Source organism: Amphibalanus amphitrite, unplaced genomic scaffold (assembly GCF_019059575.1).
Source record: "Amphibalanus amphitrite isolate SeventyFive unplaced genomic scaffold, NRLGWU_Aamphi_draft 000374F_arrow, whole genome shotgun sequence".
In the NCBI taxonomy this organism is placed as follows: domain Eukaryota; kingdom Metazoa; phylum Arthropoda; class Thecostraca; order Balanomorpha; family Balanidae; genus Amphibalanus; species Amphibalanus amphitrite.
In genome coordinates this window covers 20,521-42,135 of record NW_024881868.1, presented here as the reverse complement: position 1 = coordinate 42,135, position 21,615 = coordinate 20,521, and the positions used below count along the sequence as shown (strand labels likewise).

Genomic DNA, 21,615 nt, shown 5'->3' with positions numbered 1-21,615 from the left:
TAATTACGGTCACCGCAGCACCTATGTATGTGACCACATGTTCTTTAATATATTGATAATATTCCAGTCCCTATCCCAGTATAAATTAGCAAGAAGAAGTAACGGCAAAACATTGACGGAAGCTGAAAACGCTAGACGGCAAAAATGAAAAACGAGCCTGCGTTCAAAAAGGTCATAATTACAAAGTTTGAAAGAGATGGCTGACTTCAAAATTCTAGAACTATGTAAGGAAACAAAGCTTGAAAGCAAACCTGGGCAGTTCTATGGAAGGAAACCAAGCCTGAAAGCAGACACGACATTTATATATTTTATGCATAGCTTTGCAGCTATATGCTTTGGTATGCTGTCGGATGTTTCAATAACAGCCACTGATAACGCTTCGATGTGCTGATCCAGCTTTGTTTATTGAGAAACAGATTGCACTGACAAAATTGAGGCAAGCAACAAAGCGTGCGTTGTGACTTCATAGCGCAATTTAATGGCTAGGTAATGGCCTCATTCATCATATCACATTGTGATCGTCACATTACACGACGATTACAAAATGTTACGGATGGTTCATGTTGATTTATGCAACACAAGGATATTCAGGTTTGAAGATGCACAACAGAGCGCTGAGGCAGTAGTGCTGAGCCGAGTAGATGGGGAGTAAGCTAGACATGAAAGGCTCGCCGTATGACTCGTAAGGCCAAACCAGCTGACATGACAGGTCAAACCAGGTGACATGACAGGTAAAATCAGTTGACCTGACAGATCACATCGACAAACCCGATATGTCACACCAGCTTTTCTGACAGTGTCACAACGTTCTAACGCTCAAAATGGCATTCATCGGCCGAGAAAGTATTTAAATCTTCAACCTTCAGTGCTGAAACCGTTGCTGATTTGCCGTCCGCGGACTAATAGCGCTCCTCGGAACTGTTCTCATCGCTTGAGGACTCATCCTTGCCGTAGCCTTGTCCCTCACCGTCCTCATCTTCCTCGGAGGACGAATTATCGCCTCCCTGTGAGGAATCACCGTCCTCAGGCGACCCTGAAAAGGATGCAGTGAGAAGGCATTAGTGGTGACAATGGTAGGCAATTGTGAGTTACTGATTACCTGACGGCTGACACTTTATTCGAATTCCTGGAGGGCAAGACTCGAATTCCGGTAGGGCAAGACAAACGCTGCACCTACGCTGCTCACTTGCGATTCAAGGGTATGCCCGACTCACGCATTAGGCATATGTCGTGAGTGGAATTGCACTTTACACCTTTACCATTATTCACGGATAACTCATAATTAAATCACGAAAGCAAAATGATTGTCGGTCTATAGGCCAATGCGCAATAGGACTTGACTGAGTACCTACTACCAGTCCCTACATAGACAAATTATTTATGCATGAACAGAATTCAGTAAGTATAGTAATCAGTAATCCTTGTACGGTTCATATTGTTCTCACCTGACTGGCTGCACTCTCGCATGGTACAGGCCGGGATACCGTCCTCCTGGCATAGACATAGATCGCAGCCCACGTTATACTCTGATCCGGGGATGCACTCTGAAACGGCAAGGAACATAAAACCAGTGATATTCTATCATTCTTTGATACAAATAACAATATGCTCCGATTAAAAACTATCAGTGCATTTATTCTCTGACGTGTTATGGTAGAGGCATGAATATATTATTTCAAATTTAATTTTCTTATTTTTGTTACGCAAAACGCACAGGACATAGGCAGTAAGTCAATGCGCACCCGTGGAGGCATGCAACGTTTGGGCACAAAACGTGCACTACATTGAATGCTCGACATCAATCTGTTGTTTCACGAGCTCACCTTCCCTGGTGGGGGCCCGGCAGACCTTGGTGGTCAGCTGGGTGGGACCGGGCAGCGTGTCCGGGGGACACTGCTGGTAAATAGGCACCGCCGTGTCCCCCGGAGCCAGCTCGGGGCCGCACTGGCAGTAGGCGCAGTTCTCCTGGGTGGAGACGCGCACCGTGCCGCAGTCGGCCGGACACTCGAGGCTGTCGCAGATCTTCGTGTCGCCCTTCGCTGCATGGAGAAACCAAAGCGTGTCGTCATCGAAGTGAAGCTTATTGCATAAAGAATATGTATAATGTTTCAAAACAGCGGCACGATGGGCTACTTTCTGTCTTATTCGTGGAAACATTGTGGGACAGCACGGCTGAACAATGAACATTATGCTGGTTGATTCAAAAGCTAGGAGAAGGGAAGGAGATGACACCCGTCGTTTTAGACCAAGCAATAAAAACGATATTGCATTGACTCACGCAGTGTATCGATGGGTCCACAGGCCTTGAAGAAGGCGCCCGACTCCCTGAAGTCGGTACCGGGAGGACAGGGCTCCTCGAACGCGACATGCGTGTCTCCCGGCTCCCCCACGCCGCACTTGCACTCGAAGCAGTCCCTGCCGGCGTTGTAAGTCTTTCCGCAGTCTTGGGGACACCCGATCTGGCCTGATCCGTCACAGGTTGGCGTAAATGCTGCAAGTTGATAGGGGAAGGGGTGATGTTATTGCAAGGTTAACAAGATAGATGCATTTGAATAAGCAAACGTATTCATTTTGTGATTGTTCTGTTTGTAAAAGCAAGGCTTCCTGTCACCCTACGATTTACGAAGCATAATTATTAATTTGATAAGAAGATTGCCGGGTGTGAAAGTAAAAGACATGCTATTATAAAGTAATGGTCCCAAATATCACTCCGGTATTGCAAGTTCCTTTGGCGGCTGTGATAGGATGCAACAATATTTGTCGAGTCTTGTCAACAAAATGAACAAAAAAAGGATAGAGTTGAAACATCATATAATCGTGAAGGCATTCATTGGACACGATAGGCGTTATCACAAGTGTATTCGCGGCCATTGGGGCGACGTAAGAAAAGAAGAAACCAACTGGCCCCAAGAACTTTAAATTATCAGTTAGCATGCACCTTTTCCTTGATGTGTAGAGAATTTACCATTATTTGTTACAGAAAATTGCATTTAAAATCTTCCATTTATGCTTTTTTTCATCTTTTGCACAATATGTTCTTTTACTAAGCTAGAAACACTAATTAGAAATAGTTCCCGCATCATCAAGAGCAATAGGGAAGGCTTGAAGTGAATAAAATAATTTAAACGGTTTTGTAATCTATGTGAGGGCACTTCTAAAATTGCCTGTAGAAATATTGAAGGCAAAAGTTCAACTTTTTCACAAGACGGATGTCTATAAACCTATTTAACTTGTGACAACTCAGCCGGTATTTCGTCGTCTACAGCCCAGCTTTCCCTAGTGACCGATAGAGGCGCTGCTATCGATGTCCGCCCGTGCCGCCTAACGAAAAAAACTAATCATTGTTATGCCGGCATGTAAATGGTCTTGCGACATTGCTAAGTTAATAACATTATGTGTTTCATTTTGAGGTGTAGACATAGATACAGAGCTAGGACCTCGTTACGCTACAAATTCCTGATATCGTCTGCTCCATAATTCGGAGTACTGGCAACAAACAAGCATCACAAGAAACTGCCGCTGTACATATATCTGGCCACTCACTGGAAGGTTCCCGTTTGCACGGCGTGCAAGCCGGCTCTCCACTGTCCGTGCACACACACCGGCTACAGCCGTCGTGGTGCACACTCCACTCCGAGCCCGGTTGGCAGCCTGGCGACAGAAATGGTGCAGAAACAGTGAACACAGAGTGACGAGTGAAGGTGACGGCAGACAGGACAAAAACACAGTAGATGATGATGTTTTGATGACAGCGCAACAGCCAAAGCAAGCAATGTGCATGAATGATTGTAATTGGATGCATGGAACTGTAAACACGGAGGTGAATAAACAGAGAAAGAGAAAGGGAAAATGAAGATACATTTTCAAAGCGTTTCCCTAAAAAGTACGTGGCCGTCGCTAGCAAATCGTGAAAAAAAAACACTCAATTTCCCCTAGCAATACACCGAAAACTTCGCCTTGAAAGGCACCCCAACCCAACCCCACGCCCAATATTGGATGTACTTGTTTTTGAATGAGTTTCAAAACGTATAATTGGTGAGACTTAAGCATCCATCAGTAGAAAAAGTCGTAACTAATCACATGACATGCATGTACATACACCCTGAGTATGTCGCTGTGCCCAGCCGCCCCCGCTCACCCTGTCCGAGGCAGACTTTGGTGGCGAACTGGCTCGGTCCCTCGGCCAGTCCGGGCGGACAGGGGGCGTCGATGGCCACCTGGACGTCACCGAACTGCAGCTGCGGCCCGCACTGGCAGCGGTAGCAGCCGGAGGCGGCGTCCAACACCTCGCCGCAGTCGGCTGGACACGGACCAGAACAGTACTGGCGGCCCTCGCGGCCACCGTCCGGAACTGGGGAGTGCAGGAAACATCACTGAATAAGGCTTAACCCTCGCCGGACCTATTGGTTTTCTACATACGCGCCGGCCGAGGGGGGGGGGGGGCGGGTACGACCCCCCCTCGCCGTTTCGCCTCTGGTGGAGCTAGCGCGTCGCGGAAAAAACGAGCGTGTGCGCCGTTACGAGACGCAGAGATTGGTACCCGATTTTAAGGTCCTAGGTCAACCGGTGACCTCTGAGGTCAGGTCAAGTGCCCCAAGGTACGGTTCAGTTTTTGGCGAATAACTTCGCGAAAAATGGCCGCAGAGCCGCGATTTTGGCAGCATCGTGTTCGTCTCGCTCAGGCGCGTCGAATGATATACTTTTTGTTCGGGTCAGGTCAACTTAGAGTGTTGACCTCAGGTCAAGGTCAGGTCAGCACCCCCAGGTCACGAAGCTGGTCGAAAGAGGTCATGTCGCATATCATTCGATCCGGCAGGTCTTCCTGAGTCCATTGGTGGCTTTCCCGACTCGCTAGCTCAATTTGATCAAGAGTTATTGACGAAAAACGAATATGACCTTGATGACGTCATACATGACGTCACGCAAGGTCAACATTGCAAAATATACGCATCTAACCTTGCAAGGAGTGCATCAAATCACGATTCTGTGGGCTTGAGATAGTTGGAGATCGTTCCCGGCGCCAGAATAGCAGTTTTCATTTTTCCCCATTGATTTATAATGGTGAGGTCACGAAAATGACCTGACCTCATATGACCTTTAGGAAAAATCCAAGATATACAAGTTGTGAGACTCATAATGGATACTAGATCCTGCAAGTTTCATTTCCCTGTGACATCTCCTCTGGCAGTGAGGGCGTTGCGAAGTTGCGACATCTGAAGACCGTGCAGAGGTTCACTTATGACGTCATAGGTCAGTGACCTGACCTGACCCAAAAATGCGGTTGGTGTCAAAAGATGCGGCTAGGATCAAAGGTCAGGTATGCCAAGTTTCAGCTCTCTAGCGCAAGCGTGTTCGGAGCTATCGCGAAAAAACCCTATGGGGGGGGCGGCACCCGCCCCCCCCCCCCCTCGGCCGGCGAGGGTTAAAGGTAGTGTGCCAGCTTTCCTGGACCGTATGGAGTTAATGGCCCAGATAAGGAGAACCGGATTTTTAGAACTTATCCATACCTTCAAAACTCATGGAAACGTCTTAAATTCTTCAAATTTTGAGTACCCCAGTGCGAAATTCGCCCCGACGGGTTGTCGGTCGTACCCCAAGCACATTTCACACCACTATGAACAATAAATGCACACACTGAAATCGCTATTACCGATATGCTCATCCAATCAAGTTTCGATAAACCCGTTCATCATCATCTCCTGCGGTTTCGAACACGCCTGTTAGGTGGTGCGGTAGACCGCGCCCAAAGCCAGGGCCCCGGTAACGTGAGGTAGCCGAGTCGGGGCAGCGTGCGCTGACCCAAGCCGGGCCGCGCGTCCTCCCGGTGTCATGTGATAGCCCGGGGCGGCCCGCGGGGATGCGGTAGACCGCGCCCAAAGCTGCGGCCCCGGCTTGGGTCAGCGCACGCTGCCCCGACTCGGCTACCTCACGTTACCGGGACCCTGGCTTTGGGCGCGGCTTCTGCTCATACTTTGTGGTGCGGTGGTGGTGCGTCGGACCGCGCGCTCTGACTTCGGGCAAGAAAAATGCGTCAGCTGATCATTGTCATTTCTGCCACTTGCGTGTGGTGAAATGGGGCCATAACTTAACCCGCGCGGGGCTGGGGTCTCCAGCCGAACGCGCGGGGCTGGGGGGGGGGGGTAAATTTTACCCCCCCCCCCCCCTGTTATCTCCCGAACTAATGGTCCGATTTGGAAAATTCAAACGCCAATCGAAAGCTCTCATCACGAACTACTAAAAACATGTACTTAATTTAAAGTTTGAGGTCAAGGTCAAGGTCAGGTCAAGGGTACAAATTGCAAGTTTCTACAGTATCGGCCTTGCACCGTAGTTGCCGAAGAATGGAGTCATGGACTGAGACTGATCGCCCAAAACGTGTTCTTAGGCTACCAAGACAATATTAGTCGCATACAATATCATTCAGAGGTCAAGGTCAAGGTCAGGTCAGGTCAGGTCAGGTCACCAAAAAACAAAATATAGAAAAGGGCATGTGTGACACATATTTTATGGGTCATTTTACTCATAGAATTCAATAGGCACACTCAATAAGTGATATGGACCACCTCTGGATGAATTTCAGGTCGAGGTCAGGTCAAGGTCAGGTCAAGTGAGGTCAAATTTTGAAGTTGGTTGTTAAGGCCTAAAAAGGTGTCTATCTGATGCAGTTTTTCACGGCGAATCGAATGGTGCTATTTTTGTTTCCGTACGAGGTCTAGAACTTCCAAAAAAGTCATTTTTCAAAAAATTTGTGTGTCGTGACGTCATAAAATTTTGAATAACTCCTACATTTTTTAACCGATTCTTCTAAAATTTGGGGTGTAGGTGCACATAGACCACTTCTCTGACATATATTCCGGTTTTTTCGATAGACTCAAAATTTTGGATTTTATAATGATTTTCCCAAAAAAATCAGTTTTTTGAAAAAATTTAGGCCAAAATCCAAAATTTTCAAAAAACCGAGATAACCATTTAATAGACAAAGTAAAATTACGTATAACCTTTTTTGTTACGTCTTGATTCCTTTAAAAATGAAGATGTTAGCGGCGTTTGAACTTTTGCCGTTTTTGAGGCGAAAATGGCGAACATGACGTCACTAAAACGTCAATTTCTCAAAAAATTTTCCGACGGATTTCGCTCAAATTTTCAGGGAAGGTGTCAAATTGATGTAAGAAAAGGTACTGAAAGTTTGGCGGCGCTGCGCGCCAACGTTTTTGAGATATCGCAAAAATTCGCGAGGGGGGGGTAAAATTTACCCCCCCCCAGCCCCGCGCGGGTTAACCCTCGCCCGCACATGCCATTTTCCCATCCTAGAACGCACATGGGGGGGGGGGGGTGGTTGCCACCCCCCCGCGCCATTTCGTTCCTGTTGGAGATAGAGCTTAGCAGTAAAGACCAAAAAGATTCTTTGGGAAGAGACGAATCCAATGATACCCAGTTTTACCTTCTCAGGTCAGTCATTGACCTTCCAGGTCAGGTCAAACTAAAAAATGTTGCTGTTTTGGGTCACCGTTGGATATCAAGTGCGCTGCTTATCAAATACCGATGACGATGCTGTTTTCTGGTGCCAAGCCAGCTAGAACCTCTTTGTCACTGTATCCGACCAGAATTTTGCTGCTGAGGTCATTTCAGGTCAAGTTAGGTCAAGGTCAATTATATGTGTTTGTATGTCTGTGTGTGTCTGTGTGTATACTGATGTGTGCACCGATTTTTTTTGGGTCCATATCACATGAAATCATGATCTGAGAAGCTTTTACCAAAAATGCAGTCAAAAAACTTCACAAAAAGTAAATTCAGCCTGCCTAAAACGCAATTATCTTAGATGACCTAGGTTGACCTTGACCCTGACCTTGACCCCTGTACATCGTCGAACAACATGTTCCATGATAGGTGGGAGGTAAGACTGGCAAAAAAGGCCGAAATCAGGGTGTCAAAAGCTCACAAGGCCCACGGCAAACGCAAGATGTTGAGAATTGGCCATTTGGGTCATGACATGACCTGAAAAACAAGGTCATATCTCCGAAACCAAAAATCACAGAAACTTGAAATTTTCAGTGGACATCAAGAAAGGATAGACGAGCAGCTATACGAAAAATCAGCCTTCTAGCTCTAAAAATGTTGAGTGCAGAGCAGAAAGACTGCCTGGGGGGGGGGTGGCAACCCCCCCCCCATGTGCGGGCGAGGGTTAAGAGACGGCTTTTTCATATCAATTATTTTACATAAAATCATATTTCAAACCATAAATAATGTTCGACAGCCAAATAAAAGAAACAATACCAATACAGGCTTACAGTTTAAGGCTCGACATTGTGTTGTCTACGATTAGACAGCTGATAATTCATTCCCGTACGTCGTAACTCTATAATGACCTTTGCTTATTGTCATATGTGCGCCGCATTCGCGATTGTTGCCGACGCCTGTTTGCAGGTCAGCCCACTACAGTTGTTATACATATCGAAAAACCGATAAACTTTTAGGCGAAAAAGGCACTATTCCAGGCCCATTTATGATTTTTTTTTGCGATATTAGGTAAAAACAGAAGCTTCTTATCCTAGGAAAAATAAAATGGGAAATCTTTCAAAGGTGGCACACTACCTTTAGCCCGCGCGGGGCTGGGGTCTCCAGCCGAACGCGTGGGGCTGGGGGGGGGGGGTAAATTTTACCCCCCTGTTATCTCCCGAACTAATGGTCCGATTTGGAAAATTCAAACGCCAATCGAAAGCTCTCATCACGAACAACTAAAACATGTACTTAATTTAAAGTTTGAGGTCAAGGTCAAGGTCAGGTCAAGGGTACAAATTGCAAGTTTCTACAGTATCGGCCTTGCACCGTAGTTGCCGAAGAATGGAGTCATGGACTGAGACTGATCACCCAAAACGTGTTCTTAGGCTACCAAGACAATATTCGTTGCATACAATATCATTCAGAGGTCAAGGTCAAGGTCAGATCAGGTCAGGTCAGGTCACCAAAAAAAAAAATATAGAAAAGGGCATGTGCGACACATGTTTTATGGGTCATTTTACTCATAGAATTCAATAGGCACACTCAATAAGTGATATGGACCACCTCTGGATGAATTTCAGGTCGAGGTCAGGTCAAGGTCGGGTCAAGTGAGGTCAAATTTTGAAGTTGGTTGTTAAGGCCTAAAAAGGTGTCTATCTGATGCAGTTTTTCACGGCGAATCGAATGGTGCTATTTTTGTTTCCGTACGAGGTCTAGAACTTCCAAAAAAGTCATTTTTCAAAAAAATTTGTGTGTCGTGACGTCATAAAATTTTGAATAACTCCCACATTTTTGAACCGATTCTTCTAAAATTTGGTATGTAGGTGCACATAGACCACTTCTCTGACATATATTCCGGTTTTTTCGATAGACTCAAAGTTTTGGATTTTATAATCATTTTCCCAAAAGAGCCAGTTTTTTGACAAATTTAGGCCCAAATCCAAAATTTTCAAAAAACCGAGATAACCATTTGATAGACAAAGTACAATTACGTATAACCTTTTTTGTTACGTCTTGATTCCTTTAAAAATGAAGATGTTAGCGGCGTTTGAACTTTTGCCGTTTTTGAGGCGAAAATGGCGAACATGACGTCACTAAAACGTCAATTTCTCAAAATTTTTCCGACGGATTTCGCTCAAATTTTCAGGGAACGTGTCAAATTGATGTAAAAAAAGGTACTGAAAGTTTGGCGGCGCTGCGCGCCGCTGTTTTTAAGATATCGCAAAAATTCGCGAGGGGGGTAAAATTTACCCCCAGCCCCGCGCGGGTTAATGCATGTAAGCACGTGAACTAACGTACAGTGCAACTTTAGCACCGGCTGAAGCCATCAAAGATCAAACCTGAACGTGAGGTAGACAGCAGACTAACCCTCCCTCTAAGTTGGAAACTAAACTACCAAGCGTCAGGAGAGGGCGGAGAGGTCAGTACCTGGTGAGCAGGTTTTGGTGGCGAACTGGTGCTCCTTGGTGGTGAAGCCGGGCGGGCACGGCTCGTCAATGGCCACAGTGATGTCGCCCTCCTCTAGGCGCGGCCCGCACTGGCAGTACTGGCAGTAGCTGTCGGAGCCGGCCGTGCCGCAGTCGGCCGGACAGCCCCGCAGCTGGCTGTCACACACCTGCACGTCGCCGTACTCTGCAGAAGAAATCGCAGCAGTCAGCGGTCAGGTCAAGTTGATCAGAGCAAACTGTGGTACTCGAAAGCTCAAATATCGTATATGTATTTTACATTATCAAACAAAACTGACTTATCTTTACCCTATCGTAAATGAGTGGCGAAATTACTCACGTGGCAGACTGCAGTTCCGCTGCGTACAGGCCGGCACACCATCCTCTTGGCATAAGCAGATGTCGCATCCAATATTGTAGGTGTCGTAGGGAACGCATTCTGAAATTAAGGATGTAGACTTAGGCGAGTTATTGAAGTGAGTAACTTCGCTCCTAATCACGAAAAAGGTTTAATCGTGCCAGAAGTAAGCCCGTAATCCTTAGGAAACGTTCTCTCTCACTATGTTCTCATCAGCCGTTTACTCGAAGTATGTCATGACATGCTACTAGTAAAATGATGTGTCGGCCTTTGCGAGAAGTGACATGAACTTGATCTTTTTTCTCCCGAACGAGCCGTACTTTGCTCTTCAGTTTAACCTTCCGTTGCTTCCATTATCAGCAGTCAGGCGTCCGTGCAGAAGTTGCTCACCTTCTCTGTTGGGCGCTCTGCACACCTTGGTGGCCAGGTGACGGGGTCCCTCGACCAGTCCCGGCTGACAGGGTTCATCTACCGGTACCTCCTCCTCGCCGGGCGCCAGTTCCAGGCCGCACTGGCAATAGACGCAGTTCTCGCGGGAGGAGAAGCGGACCGTACCGCAGTCGGCCGGACACGGCTTGCCGCCGCACACCTTCACGTCGCCCTTCGCTGCGGGGCGGGGCAGAGGTGAGTGACAGAAGGGAAGAAATGATGACATCGGCTAGTGGAATGGAAACTCCCCAACATTTTGTATATAGGTAACTCTTTGGCTATTTTTCCAAAGATAGAATTAATAAGAATATAATAAAGTCACAAGGAAAAAACGAAACATAACGTGAGTGTGAAACGGTCAGAAAGGGAGACGTAATAAATGCAGGTTGGGAGAGAAAACACCGCAACGGTGGCCTGAGAGGAAACATCGCTTGCACCTAAGAAACCAATGTATGCAATAATGGAGGAAATGGAGCATACACTGTACACTCACGCAGTGTATCGATGGGTCCACAGGCCTTGAAGAAGGCACCCGACTCCCTGAAGTCGGTACCGGGAGGGCAGGGCTCCTCGAACCCAACGTGGGTGTCTCCCGGCTCCCCCACGCCGCATTTGCACTCGAAGCAGTCCCTGCCGGCGTTGTAAGTCCTTCCGCAGTCTTGAGGGCACTCCGGCAGTCCTCCGTCACATGTCAGTGTGGACGCTAAAAAGAAAAGAATACGCTGAGCCATAGACCTCTGTACACCGTATGACCTCTGTATGCGGTGTACAGAGGTCTATGGCTGAGCGTGCGACTGTGCGTATTGCGCAAGTGCGTCAATTTGAAATGAAATTGACTTGCAAGCAAGCGGTGTTTATAATTTCATCAGCTTATATGCTCATCAAATTTGAGCGATATAAGCTTCGTATCAACATACTGTTGGCACGAAATTCAGTCGCTCACCAGAAGGCTCTCGTTTGCACGGCGTGCAAGCCGGCTCTCCATCGTTTGTGCACACACACCGGCTACAGCCGTCGTGCTGCACACTCCACTCCGAGCCCGGCTGGCAGCCTGTGAAAAACAGCGAGGGTGAAGCCCGGGAAGTTAGACGGGATTGTGACTAGCATTAAACGGAACACTGGCCTGGCATATTTACTATTTAGGAAGCGCACGCGAGATGCAAGACGTCGCTCCAACTTTTATCCATATGAAACAAGACACAAATGCCGACGGATGAAAAGATGAGAAGGAACACGCTTGGCAAGAGAGGACAAGTTAATTCAATTAAAAATGCATCCTTATTCTCTTGAGATCCAAGCATTGGTGATTGAAGAAGTCATGGCTGGTTTTGGAATGGAGTTTGTCGCGGTTTCGTAGCGTCACTCGTCGCTCACCCTGTCCGAGGCAGACTTTGGTGGCGAACTGGCTCGGTCCCTCGGCCAGTCCGGGCGGACAGGGGGCGTCGATGGCCACCTGGACGTCACCGAACTGCAGCTGCGGCCCGCACTGGCAGCGGTAGCAGCCGGAGGCGGCGTCCAACACCTCGCCACAGTCGGCCGGACACGGACCAGAACAGTACTGGCGGCCCTCGCGGCCACCGCCCGGAACAGCTAAACAAGCAAGCACACCGACAGCCGGAGAGATGAGAATCGGAAACAATACACTCCCATTTGGACCGCTAAATTGAGGAGTTATCGCGACAATGCGAATGTTTTTTGGATGATAGCGCATTTGGATGGTCAGGTATAAAGCATTATTACAGTATTGTCGTAGTATATCAGAGGCTTGGCAAGCGGTGCATCAACGATATTAACACATTTACTCGCACCTGGTGAGCAGGTTTTGGTGGCGAACTGGTGCTCCTTGGTGGTGAAGCCGGGCGGACACGGCTCGTCAATGGCCACAGTGATGTCGCCCTCCTCTAGGCGCGGCCCGCACTGGCAGTACTGGCAGTAGCTGTCGGAGCCGGCCGTGCCGCAGTCGGCCGGACAGCCCCGCAGCTGGCTGTCACACACCTGCACGTCGCCGTACTCTGCAAAAGAAAATTAGGCTTTTGCTGTTTTGACATGCACTCTTTATCATCTTTAGCACTCTGATCAAGAGCTATCGAAGTTCAAGCTTTCGGCAGGGAGTTTTTTGTGCGAAGAAAAATCATGTTGCGAAAGTAACTGCTGACATCTATTGGTAGGAACGCTTGATAATTGATATAAGCTGATATTTATGATTAATATAGGAAATTTTTGAGAGAGGAACGTGTGCTTAGTAAGACAAATAACATTCTGGTATAAGGCATATGTTTCGCTGTGAGAACTGTGAAAATGAAGATCGGGCTATACCTATGCTAATGAGCATTAGTTTGCTTCATAGTGACACAAATTGTACAGCGAGACATTCGATACTCACCTGGAAGGGTGCAGTCCCGCAAAGTGCACGTGGGGACACCATTATCTTGGCAGATGCAAATGTCGCACTTGATGTTATATGTGGTGTTTGGTACACATTCTGAAAAAGCGTGAAAGAGACAAATGATTCCAATGTAACACCTTTGATTCCAACGGCAGAAAGATATCACCCGAGGGGAAGACTGGCTTATATACATTGGTAGCGCGTTGGAGGCTCGAAATGCCAGCTAGGTGTTTTAGGTTGTTTTAGGAGCCGGGTTCGACTCCCGAGGTTCCTCAGTACGAGTTGGCATTCGTCGGGAAAACGGTACTCGGCGATGATCCAATTTTCCAAGAGACGATTTGTTTCAGCAGCGTAACAAGATGTCAAGGAGGAAACAAGTAACAACGCTCAGCCGCAATGCTCGCATCCCGTCTTCATGACTCAGAAAATGAGCATCGACATTGGCGACTCAATTCCGTCTGATGCCAACTACTAACTGGATGTGTCCAACGTCAACACGATTAATCTTACAAAGATTTAACGAAGCTGGTTGAAAACTTCCATTGTTCAATTCATCCGTACATATTATATCTGTAGAGGAATTGGCAGAATATTAGCGTAAAAGACAGAGGGATTTAGATACGATCACATCCATGAGACTTAACCACAAACTAGCAGATGAATCCCGATCACAAGCAGGAGTGCTTTCCATCGGATATTTTGCGGGTGAAAATATGACGGACCGGTTTTCGGGAGCGGCTCACCTTCCCTGGTGGGGGCCCGGCAGACCTTGGTGGTCAGCTGGGTGGGACCGGGCAGCGTGTCCGGGGGACACTGCTGGTAAATAGGCACCGCCGTGTCCCCCGGGGCCAGCTCGGGGCCGCACTGGCAGTAGGCGCAGTTCTCCTGGGTGGAGACGCGCACCGTGCCGCAGTCGGCCGGACACTCGAGGCTGTCGCAGATCTTCGTGTCGCCCTTCGCTGCAACATTTACAAACAAACATGGCAAGATTATTTGCAGCAACAATGCCCACCATCTCTGAGATCAGAGATGCGTGGTTTTCCCGGGGCTATTGTCTGATAAACCGGTCGACGCTTGCCAGTTGAACAATCGCCAATTTATTGCGATACACATATAATCCTAAAAGAGATGTGGTTCCAGTATCTACCATCCGCAATGCCCTGTTACATAACTGTTTCCAGCGTATCATTACACCAGCATTAAATATGTTCATCGCAATTCTTGAAAGGAAGCAACAAACTACAAGGCTATCATAAACATGAAAATGAACATTCAAAAGATGTTCTCGGTCATTGAAAGCACGAAAGTTATCAAGGTATTCTGGAAGCAGTAGGTACATATACAACAATCATATACAAGCATATCAGTATGAGAGACTCACGCAGTGTATCGATAGGTCCACAGGCCTTGAAGAAGGCGCCCGACTCCCTGAAGTCGGTACCGGGAGGACAGGGCTCCTCGAACGCGACATGCGTGTCTCCCGGCTCCCCTACGCCACATGGACAGTCGAAGCAATCCTTGATTTTGTTGTACTTGGTGCCACAATCTTGAGGACATTCCGGCAGACCACCGTCGCATGTCAGTGTAAGTGCTGCAAAACATTCATCGCCATCGTCAAAAATCGCTTCGCAGACTTCGTCATATTTGAGTTGCATTTCATAAGACACTGTTGAAGGATGTTAGATAGATGCGATTACCGGACTGTGGCAGCTTATTATAGAGATAATGGCTGCATACTTTGCCAGCCGATGAATAGCCAATCATAGGTATGCATATTGCATGCGTAACCATTTGTAACACTGCTTGTATTCATTAGTAAATGCTCATTCTTTTCATCAGTTTGTTCAAGCGAACCGAACCATCTATTTGTGCTCTACGGCCTATGGTAATATTAGTTATGTTCCACGACTGGATTACTCACGTGTTGGATCTCGCTGGCACGGCGTGCAGGCCGGCTCGCCGTCCTGTGTGCAGATGCACAGACTGCAACCGCCTCCGAGGGCGTTCCAAGGACCCGAGCCGGGTGTGCAGCCTGCAAATAAGGTCGCATTTGTGTTGCGGTAGGATGTAGTTAGCTGAGTCGAATATCAATGTTTGTAGGGTTATTTTTGGCTCAGGAGTCCATTTTGTTTGGATGGTCATCGCCAAGTGAATGGAATATCACAACGTTGGCGGATGATTATACAGACGCGAGGAAAGCAGCATATTACGGAACATCCGGGCGACAAACAAGCAAGTTGAAGGGAAAAGATTCATGACCGTGTAAATGCGACGCTTACTCTACATATGGCCTCTTTGTATTTCTGATTTTCAAATTTGTGTACACACCTTGTCCGCGGCAGATTTTCGTGGCGAACAGCGTGGGTCCCTGCTGAAGGCCGCTGGGGCACGGTTCGTCCACGGCTACCACCACGTCCCCGAACTCGAGGTCCGGGAGGCAGCGGCAGCGCACGCACTGAGCGGCCGCGTCTAGCTCCTCCCCACAGTCGGCCGGGCACGGGCCGTCGCAGTAGCGCTTGACAGGGATGTCGGGAACGTCGCCACCGCCGCCGCCCAGGATCGCTAACGAATATGGGTGACGAGGTCACTTAGGGTCTTCTGAGATGGTTCTCCGACCCACATTCAGTTGTAGACCGTGACAGATCTTAAACACAGTGTCTATAAAAAGAAACGCCGCAGATGTTCGCTACCTTTGAGGTTGGTCTTCGAGTAACACGCATCTGGCTCAAGGTCTTAAAAGCGACCAAAAAGGCGCCGTTTATGTGGGCGCTCACGTCACCTTCGCATGTGCTGAGTGCTCCCAGAGATCTGCCGATCTCTCTCTCTCTCTCTCTCTCTCTCTCTCTCTCTCTCTCTCTCTCTCTCTCTCTCTCTCTCTCTCTCTCTCTCTCTCTCTCTCTCTCTCTCTCTCTCTCTCTCTCTCTCTCTCTCTCTCTCTCTCTCTCTCTCTCTCTCTCTCTCTCTCTCTCCATTTCTTACGTTTTCCGTGCTGACAGTCGGTCTTGCCCTGGCAGTGGAACGGACCCTGGTCTCCGCTCTGGCAGTCTTCGTTGGTGCACGTTATTTGGCCGGTGGCTACGCAGGTACAGGTGTTGCAGGCTTCTTGCCAGGAAGTCCCCGGCGTGCATTGGGAATTCAAGTCCGCTAAGACATTGAGAACGTCAGACGGTCAATGCACTGGAGATCGACACTACATGGTAATATATCTAAAGAACATCTAGCTGACCCTGAACCCATGCCTCACTAACTTCATTGTAAATGAATTTGATGCAAGTGAATGTAGACTTTATTATAAGCTTTCGGAAAAAAGCAGTTCCAGGTTTTGCAATTTCATACATTGAAGCTCCAACCTCTTCACAAATCTCTGATCCAGCCCGAATGATTCAAATTTCAAACCTTCGTTTCCCGACCGAACGACTCACTGGACTCAGCGCGGACGATGCCGCGCTTGCAGAACAGTCGCCAGCCGGCGGTGACTCGGATCTCTCCGTCGACCTCGCAGGCCATCGGCTCGCCGGGAGTACCGTTCAGACAGCCCTTCTCGGTGCACTGGTACTGGCCGCCCACTGTGCACGTGCACCGGTTCTGGCACTGGTCGATGAACGCCAGCCCGTGACGACATGGCACTGGAACAGTAGTGAAAGGCACTCGAAAAGGAGAGGGAATGTATGCTGGACCCAAAAGGGATAGGGCGAAATTTTAGTGTGGTTATAGTCCCATCCGTCCTGGGTGATGCATGATATGTGTAGATAATTGAAGGTCAAATTTTCAGTTCGGTCTTTTGCTCTTCAGCAATGCCGGAAGTAACGTGTCTCTCAAATTCAATATCGCTTTGAATGGTAGGAACAAATTGCTAACTTTGGAATTTTTGTCCATACTAATCATATAACTGATAAAACATTAATTTAACATATAAAAAGCATCGGTCGGTAGGGGAAGGTGGGGTAAGACGGACCAGCTAAGGTTTGAGGCCGCATATCTTGCTACACTGCTCTCGTAATTCATATTATTTATAGTCTTCGGAATGCTCAATCCTTCCTCTGTTGATATGTGTAAAGACTAAATTTCAAATTAAAGACATCTAGGTGGTGGATGCTCTTAAAGAGGGACATGCCAAAAACTCAGACAAGAAAAAACGTGGGGTAAGACGGACCACCCAGCAGTGCCTGCTATCCGTTCATGTGTGTTACACTTCTGCTCTCTACTCTTGTAAGAAAAAGTAACCAGAATGGTAAAATAACAAAATGAGCCTTTATCCTTTACTCATGTGTGATGGAAGTGCAGCTAAAAGCTGGGAACATGTGTGTTGATTGTCGTTTGGCATGAATGCATGCTAACTGAGCACTTGCATGCATGGCTCACATGTAACAAAGACTCCTTCCTGAAAAATTAGCTTACTTAAACTTGTGTCAATGTTTTGGAAAAGAACTTTCCATATGCAGGGTACAATGGACCACCACAGGGTAAGATGGACCACAGTGGTCCGTCTTGCCCCAAATCTAAATTCTGTCATTATCATGACGTATATGTCAAATAGCCCAACATTGCAAAACCTTGCCTTTCCTAAAGTGTGACTATAACTAAGTTTATAACTTTGTTCTTCACAGTTAAGTGCAAAATAGAAACTTATCATGCAAGAAAGGCGCCGTAATTGAATCACCCGTAGACCTCTTATATTAGATCGGTTTGACGAAAAACAACATTTTTCTCAATAACTCAAAGGCTATGCATCCTAGCAGCATGAGCTCAAGGTGGCCATTGCTACGAAGGAAAACAAACATAGTGAGTGCATAAAGCAGTAGATACCAGCAGCGGTTCAGCCGGGAGGGCTGGTGGTCCGTCTTGCCCCGCTGGGCCGTCTTACCCCACCTTCCCCTATTCAGATTTTTTTTAATCATTTGACTTTAAAATAAGTTCAAAAGGGTTCTTTTTTTGCTGCAACAAACATTTTCAGACGATGTACCGTGGCCAAAAGCCTGTGTATTTTGTGTGTGTGCGGTGTGGTGGCGCTTCTCTAAGTATATATGAGAAGGCGCATAATATACCTAGATATAGCACACTTTTTACTGGTGAAAAAAACTGAAAGGATGATGATCTTCTTGCAAGTATACACTATACATGTCTTAAAGGGGTTTTTCTCAGCCGATAAGGCCCTTTCTGTGATCGTTAGATACTCTGAATATATAGATGGGCAAAGGGCGATGTCTGCAAATGGTGATTGACCCGATCACGTAAACAGTCAGCGCGGGGGTGAGAGTATGCAGACGCATCTCTGGCGGACTCTGTTTGGGATTCTGGCGCACTGTTTGCGTGGTGAACGCTCCTCGCCAGCTACATAGCGGTCTACTGGTGATCGGTGGACCACTGGGTGATAAAAGATCAGCTTCTGCGGCTGATGACATAAAATTGCCCAAAAATCCTCGCCTGATGAGGGGGCAAACTATTTCACCTGAATGTTCATCAGAGGTTATTTGATGTGGGCGAATATCTAAGAAGATTTTTAGCATTATCAGCCAAACGCATATTCGAATAGTAAATTTTGTATGAAATATCATGCTTATAGTTCCACCAAATCACAGCTCATCACTATTACATACATTACAAATATTGTTAGAATTCACTATTATTCATTGAGAGGCATCCATTACAAGTATGCTAATCCCAGCGTGCAGTTATTCCGACGTTCATCCTTGACCATATAATTTTTTAAACGTGAGCTCCAAACAAATGGGATTGCTGCAATATTGCATATGGTGCATCGGCGCACAGTGTATAGTTTGCATACCTAACAATTCTCTTTCCTGTGCTTTCGGTGCATTGTGATGTCGAGTTTTTAGATCTTTCAGAGATATGTTTTTCAATAAAGCTTTGGTCTGAGCCACCAAAATCAATTGACCGGTCTCTCTTGCATTTCACAATCCATGTGACGCCAGCTGGCAGCCATCAAAGGAGGGCACGTCGTCCGGCTCCTCCCCCTCCCGTTTTTCGTCAAAAACTTATAAATATGTTAGCCCTCGCCGGACCTATTGGTTTTCTACATACACGCCGGCCAAGGGGGGAGGGGGGGGGGGCGGTTACGACCCCACCTTCGCCATTTCGCCCCTAGTGGAGCTAGCGCGTTGCGAAAAAAAACGAGCGTGTGCGCCGTTACGAGACACAGATATTGATACCCAATTTTAAGGTCCTAGGTCAACCGGTTACCTCTGAGTTCAGGTCAAATGCCCTAAGGTCCGGATCCTTTTTGGTGAATAACTTCGCAAAAACGGCCGCAGAGCCGCCATTTTGGCAGCATCGTGTTCGCCTCACTTAGGCGCATCGAATGCTATATGTTTTATTTGGGTGAGGTCAACTTAGGGTATTGACCTCGGGTCATGGTATTGGTCAGGTCAGTGCCCCAGGTCACTAAATTGGTCGAAAGGGGTCATGTTGCATATCATTCGATTTGTCAGGGCTTCCTGAGTCCATTGGTGGCTTTCCCGACTCGCTAGCTTAATTTGCTCGGAAGTTATTGACGAAAGACTAATATGACCCTAATGACGTCATAAATGACGTCACGCAAGATCAACATTTCAAAAGTAACGCATCAAACCTTGCAAGGAGTGCATAAAAGCACGATTCTGTGTGCTTGGGATAGTTAGAGATCGTTCGTGGCGCCAAAATAGCAGTTTTCATTTTTCCCCATTGACTTATAATGGTGAGGTCACGAAAATGACCTGACCTTATATGACCTTTAGGAAAAATGCATATTATACAAGTTGTGAGACTCGTAATGTATACTAGATACTGCAAAATTTATTTCCCTGTGAAAGATCCTCTGGCAGTGAGGGCGTGGCGAAGTTGCGACATCTGAAGACCGTGCAGACTGCAGAGGTTCACTTATGACGTAATAGGTCCTTGACCTGACCTAACCTAAAAATACGGTTGGTGACTTGGTGTCAAAAGATCCGGCTTGAAGCATAGGTCAGGTATGCCGAGGTTCAGCTCTCTATCGCTAGCGTGTTCGGAGCTATCGCGAAAAAAAAATGGGGGTGGGGGGGGGGGCGGCATTACAACGTTGTGGACGTTGATGCAAAAACGCGACCATGTGCCCCGGCGTGGGTTACGCTAAGCTACGGTGCACCTTTAGAAAAGCTGAAACAGTTCACAGGCACTAACCACTTTCGCCGTTTACATGCGATTGCTAGTTACTTACGAGTTTCTGTAGGCTTTAGTGATGTTTGGTATGCTGAAAGAGACACCAAAAATATATTAGAATATGTGCGGAATGGATTTCATGGCGTCGGACGACAGATTCTTGTGCTAGCATTAGCTATTCGCATTTCGCTTGACATTCATTTCGGTGACTCATACGTGCTTCATACTACGGAATTCAAGCATACATAACGTAACAATCAAAATCATTTGAACCGAACTGTTCATTGTGGCATTTTTTCCCTTGTCCTCACCTGGCGAGCCAGCTGCGGTGACAGCGGCCATCAACAGGCCGGCTGCGGCTACCAGGGCCCGGCCGAAGATCGGCCGGGAGACGCACCGACGTCCCTCCATCGTGTAGGCCCGCGAGACACGGGACTGCAGTGGGCGGCTGGAGGTGCACCCCTAAATACCCCCTCCCCCCCCGACGGCGGCGGCGGGGGGGGGGGCAGCGGACGGTCCGGGAGGCGTGGGCGCAGAGTCAGTCCAGAGCAGGACAGTCCGCAGACGTCATTCAAATTGGTGATGACGTCATTGCAATGCATCGGTGTGGTGGAAAAGCCTTTTTGACATTACATTTTGGTGCTTTTGGACTTTGTAATATACAATAGCTAAGGAAAAGAGGAGCTACGTATGAGCTTCAACAGTTTATCAATGAATGAAGAATGCCAGCAAATCGGTGCTATTTTGAGTCGTCTCATGGTAACGACAATCGAATGTTTTCTTGGAATCAAAACATTGGAGCAAGTGTTTCATCTCATTGCCGTTTGCATGAAATATAAGATAATCATCGAATTTTCGCTCGGTAGCTGGTGGAGAAAATCGGCAGCAAGAGCAGTATATCGAGGGACGAGGGTGATGGCCATTCATTGACTTTCCAGGCGATACCAATGATCCTAGACCCTAAAGACCAAGTACTGATTGTATTCGTTTTACGGTTTCAGCGAAATCATATAATACTGATAGTTCGTTCTTTTTGTTTTTAATATCATCGAACTGAGGATCAAGTTTCCGAGCAGAGCACATGTCTGACTCGAGATGAGTGTCGCCGCTAATCAATACGCAATTTGTTATGTCTGTATCGCCATGTGTCAAGGCCTTGCAAAATTATTCGAAGTCTCTGATTACCTAAACATTAGGCCTTTTCCAACAAAACCTTTATAATTTAATCCGTTTTGATATAACAAATGTACTGTCGTTAGGTATTACTTTTCAGTTGTGACCTTTCCTACACCCAATGTTTGTTGAACCAAAAGTCATTAACTCGTATTAACCCGCGCATGACTGGGGTATTTTCCATAATGCGA

The 21,615-nt window shown here is 47.3% G+C and overlaps 1 protein-coding gene across 2 annotated transcripts; it reads right to left on the bottom strand.

Moving 5' to 3' along the window:
• Positions 1–385: 385 nt before the first annotated feature.
• Positions 386–20,688, bottom strand: LOC122389843 (SCO-spondin-like). 2 transcript variants are annotated; one of them, XM_043382274.1, is made up of 22 exons: positions 20,563–20,688; positions 20,310–20,342; positions 16,540–16,743; positions 16,097–16,261; positions 15,446–15,679; positions 15,039–15,149; positions 14,499–14,708; positions 13,861–14,076; positions 13,115–13,213; positions 12,540–12,743; positions 12,106–12,321; positions 11,675–11,782; positions 11,225–11,434; positions 10,693–10,908; positions 10,285–10,383; positions 9,928–10,131; positions 4,139–4,351; positions 3,544–3,651; positions 2,279–2,491; positions 1,824–2,039; positions 1,446–1,544; positions 386–1,033 (listed from the first exon to the last, which is right to left on the bottom strand). In XM_043382274.1, exons 1-22 carry the CDS (start codon positions 20,660–20,662, stop codon positions 900–902), a joined length of 3,612 nt encoding a protein of 1,203 aa, XP_043238209.1. In that variant the 5' UTR covers positions 20,663–20,688; the 3' UTR covers positions 386–899. The 2 variants fall into 2 exon arrangements, with proteins under 2 accessions (XP_043238209.1, XP_043238210.1); XM_043382275.1 differs by having other exon boundaries at positions 12,106–12,318; positions 20,563–20,684.
• Positions 20,689–21,615: the final 927 nt, after the last annotated feature.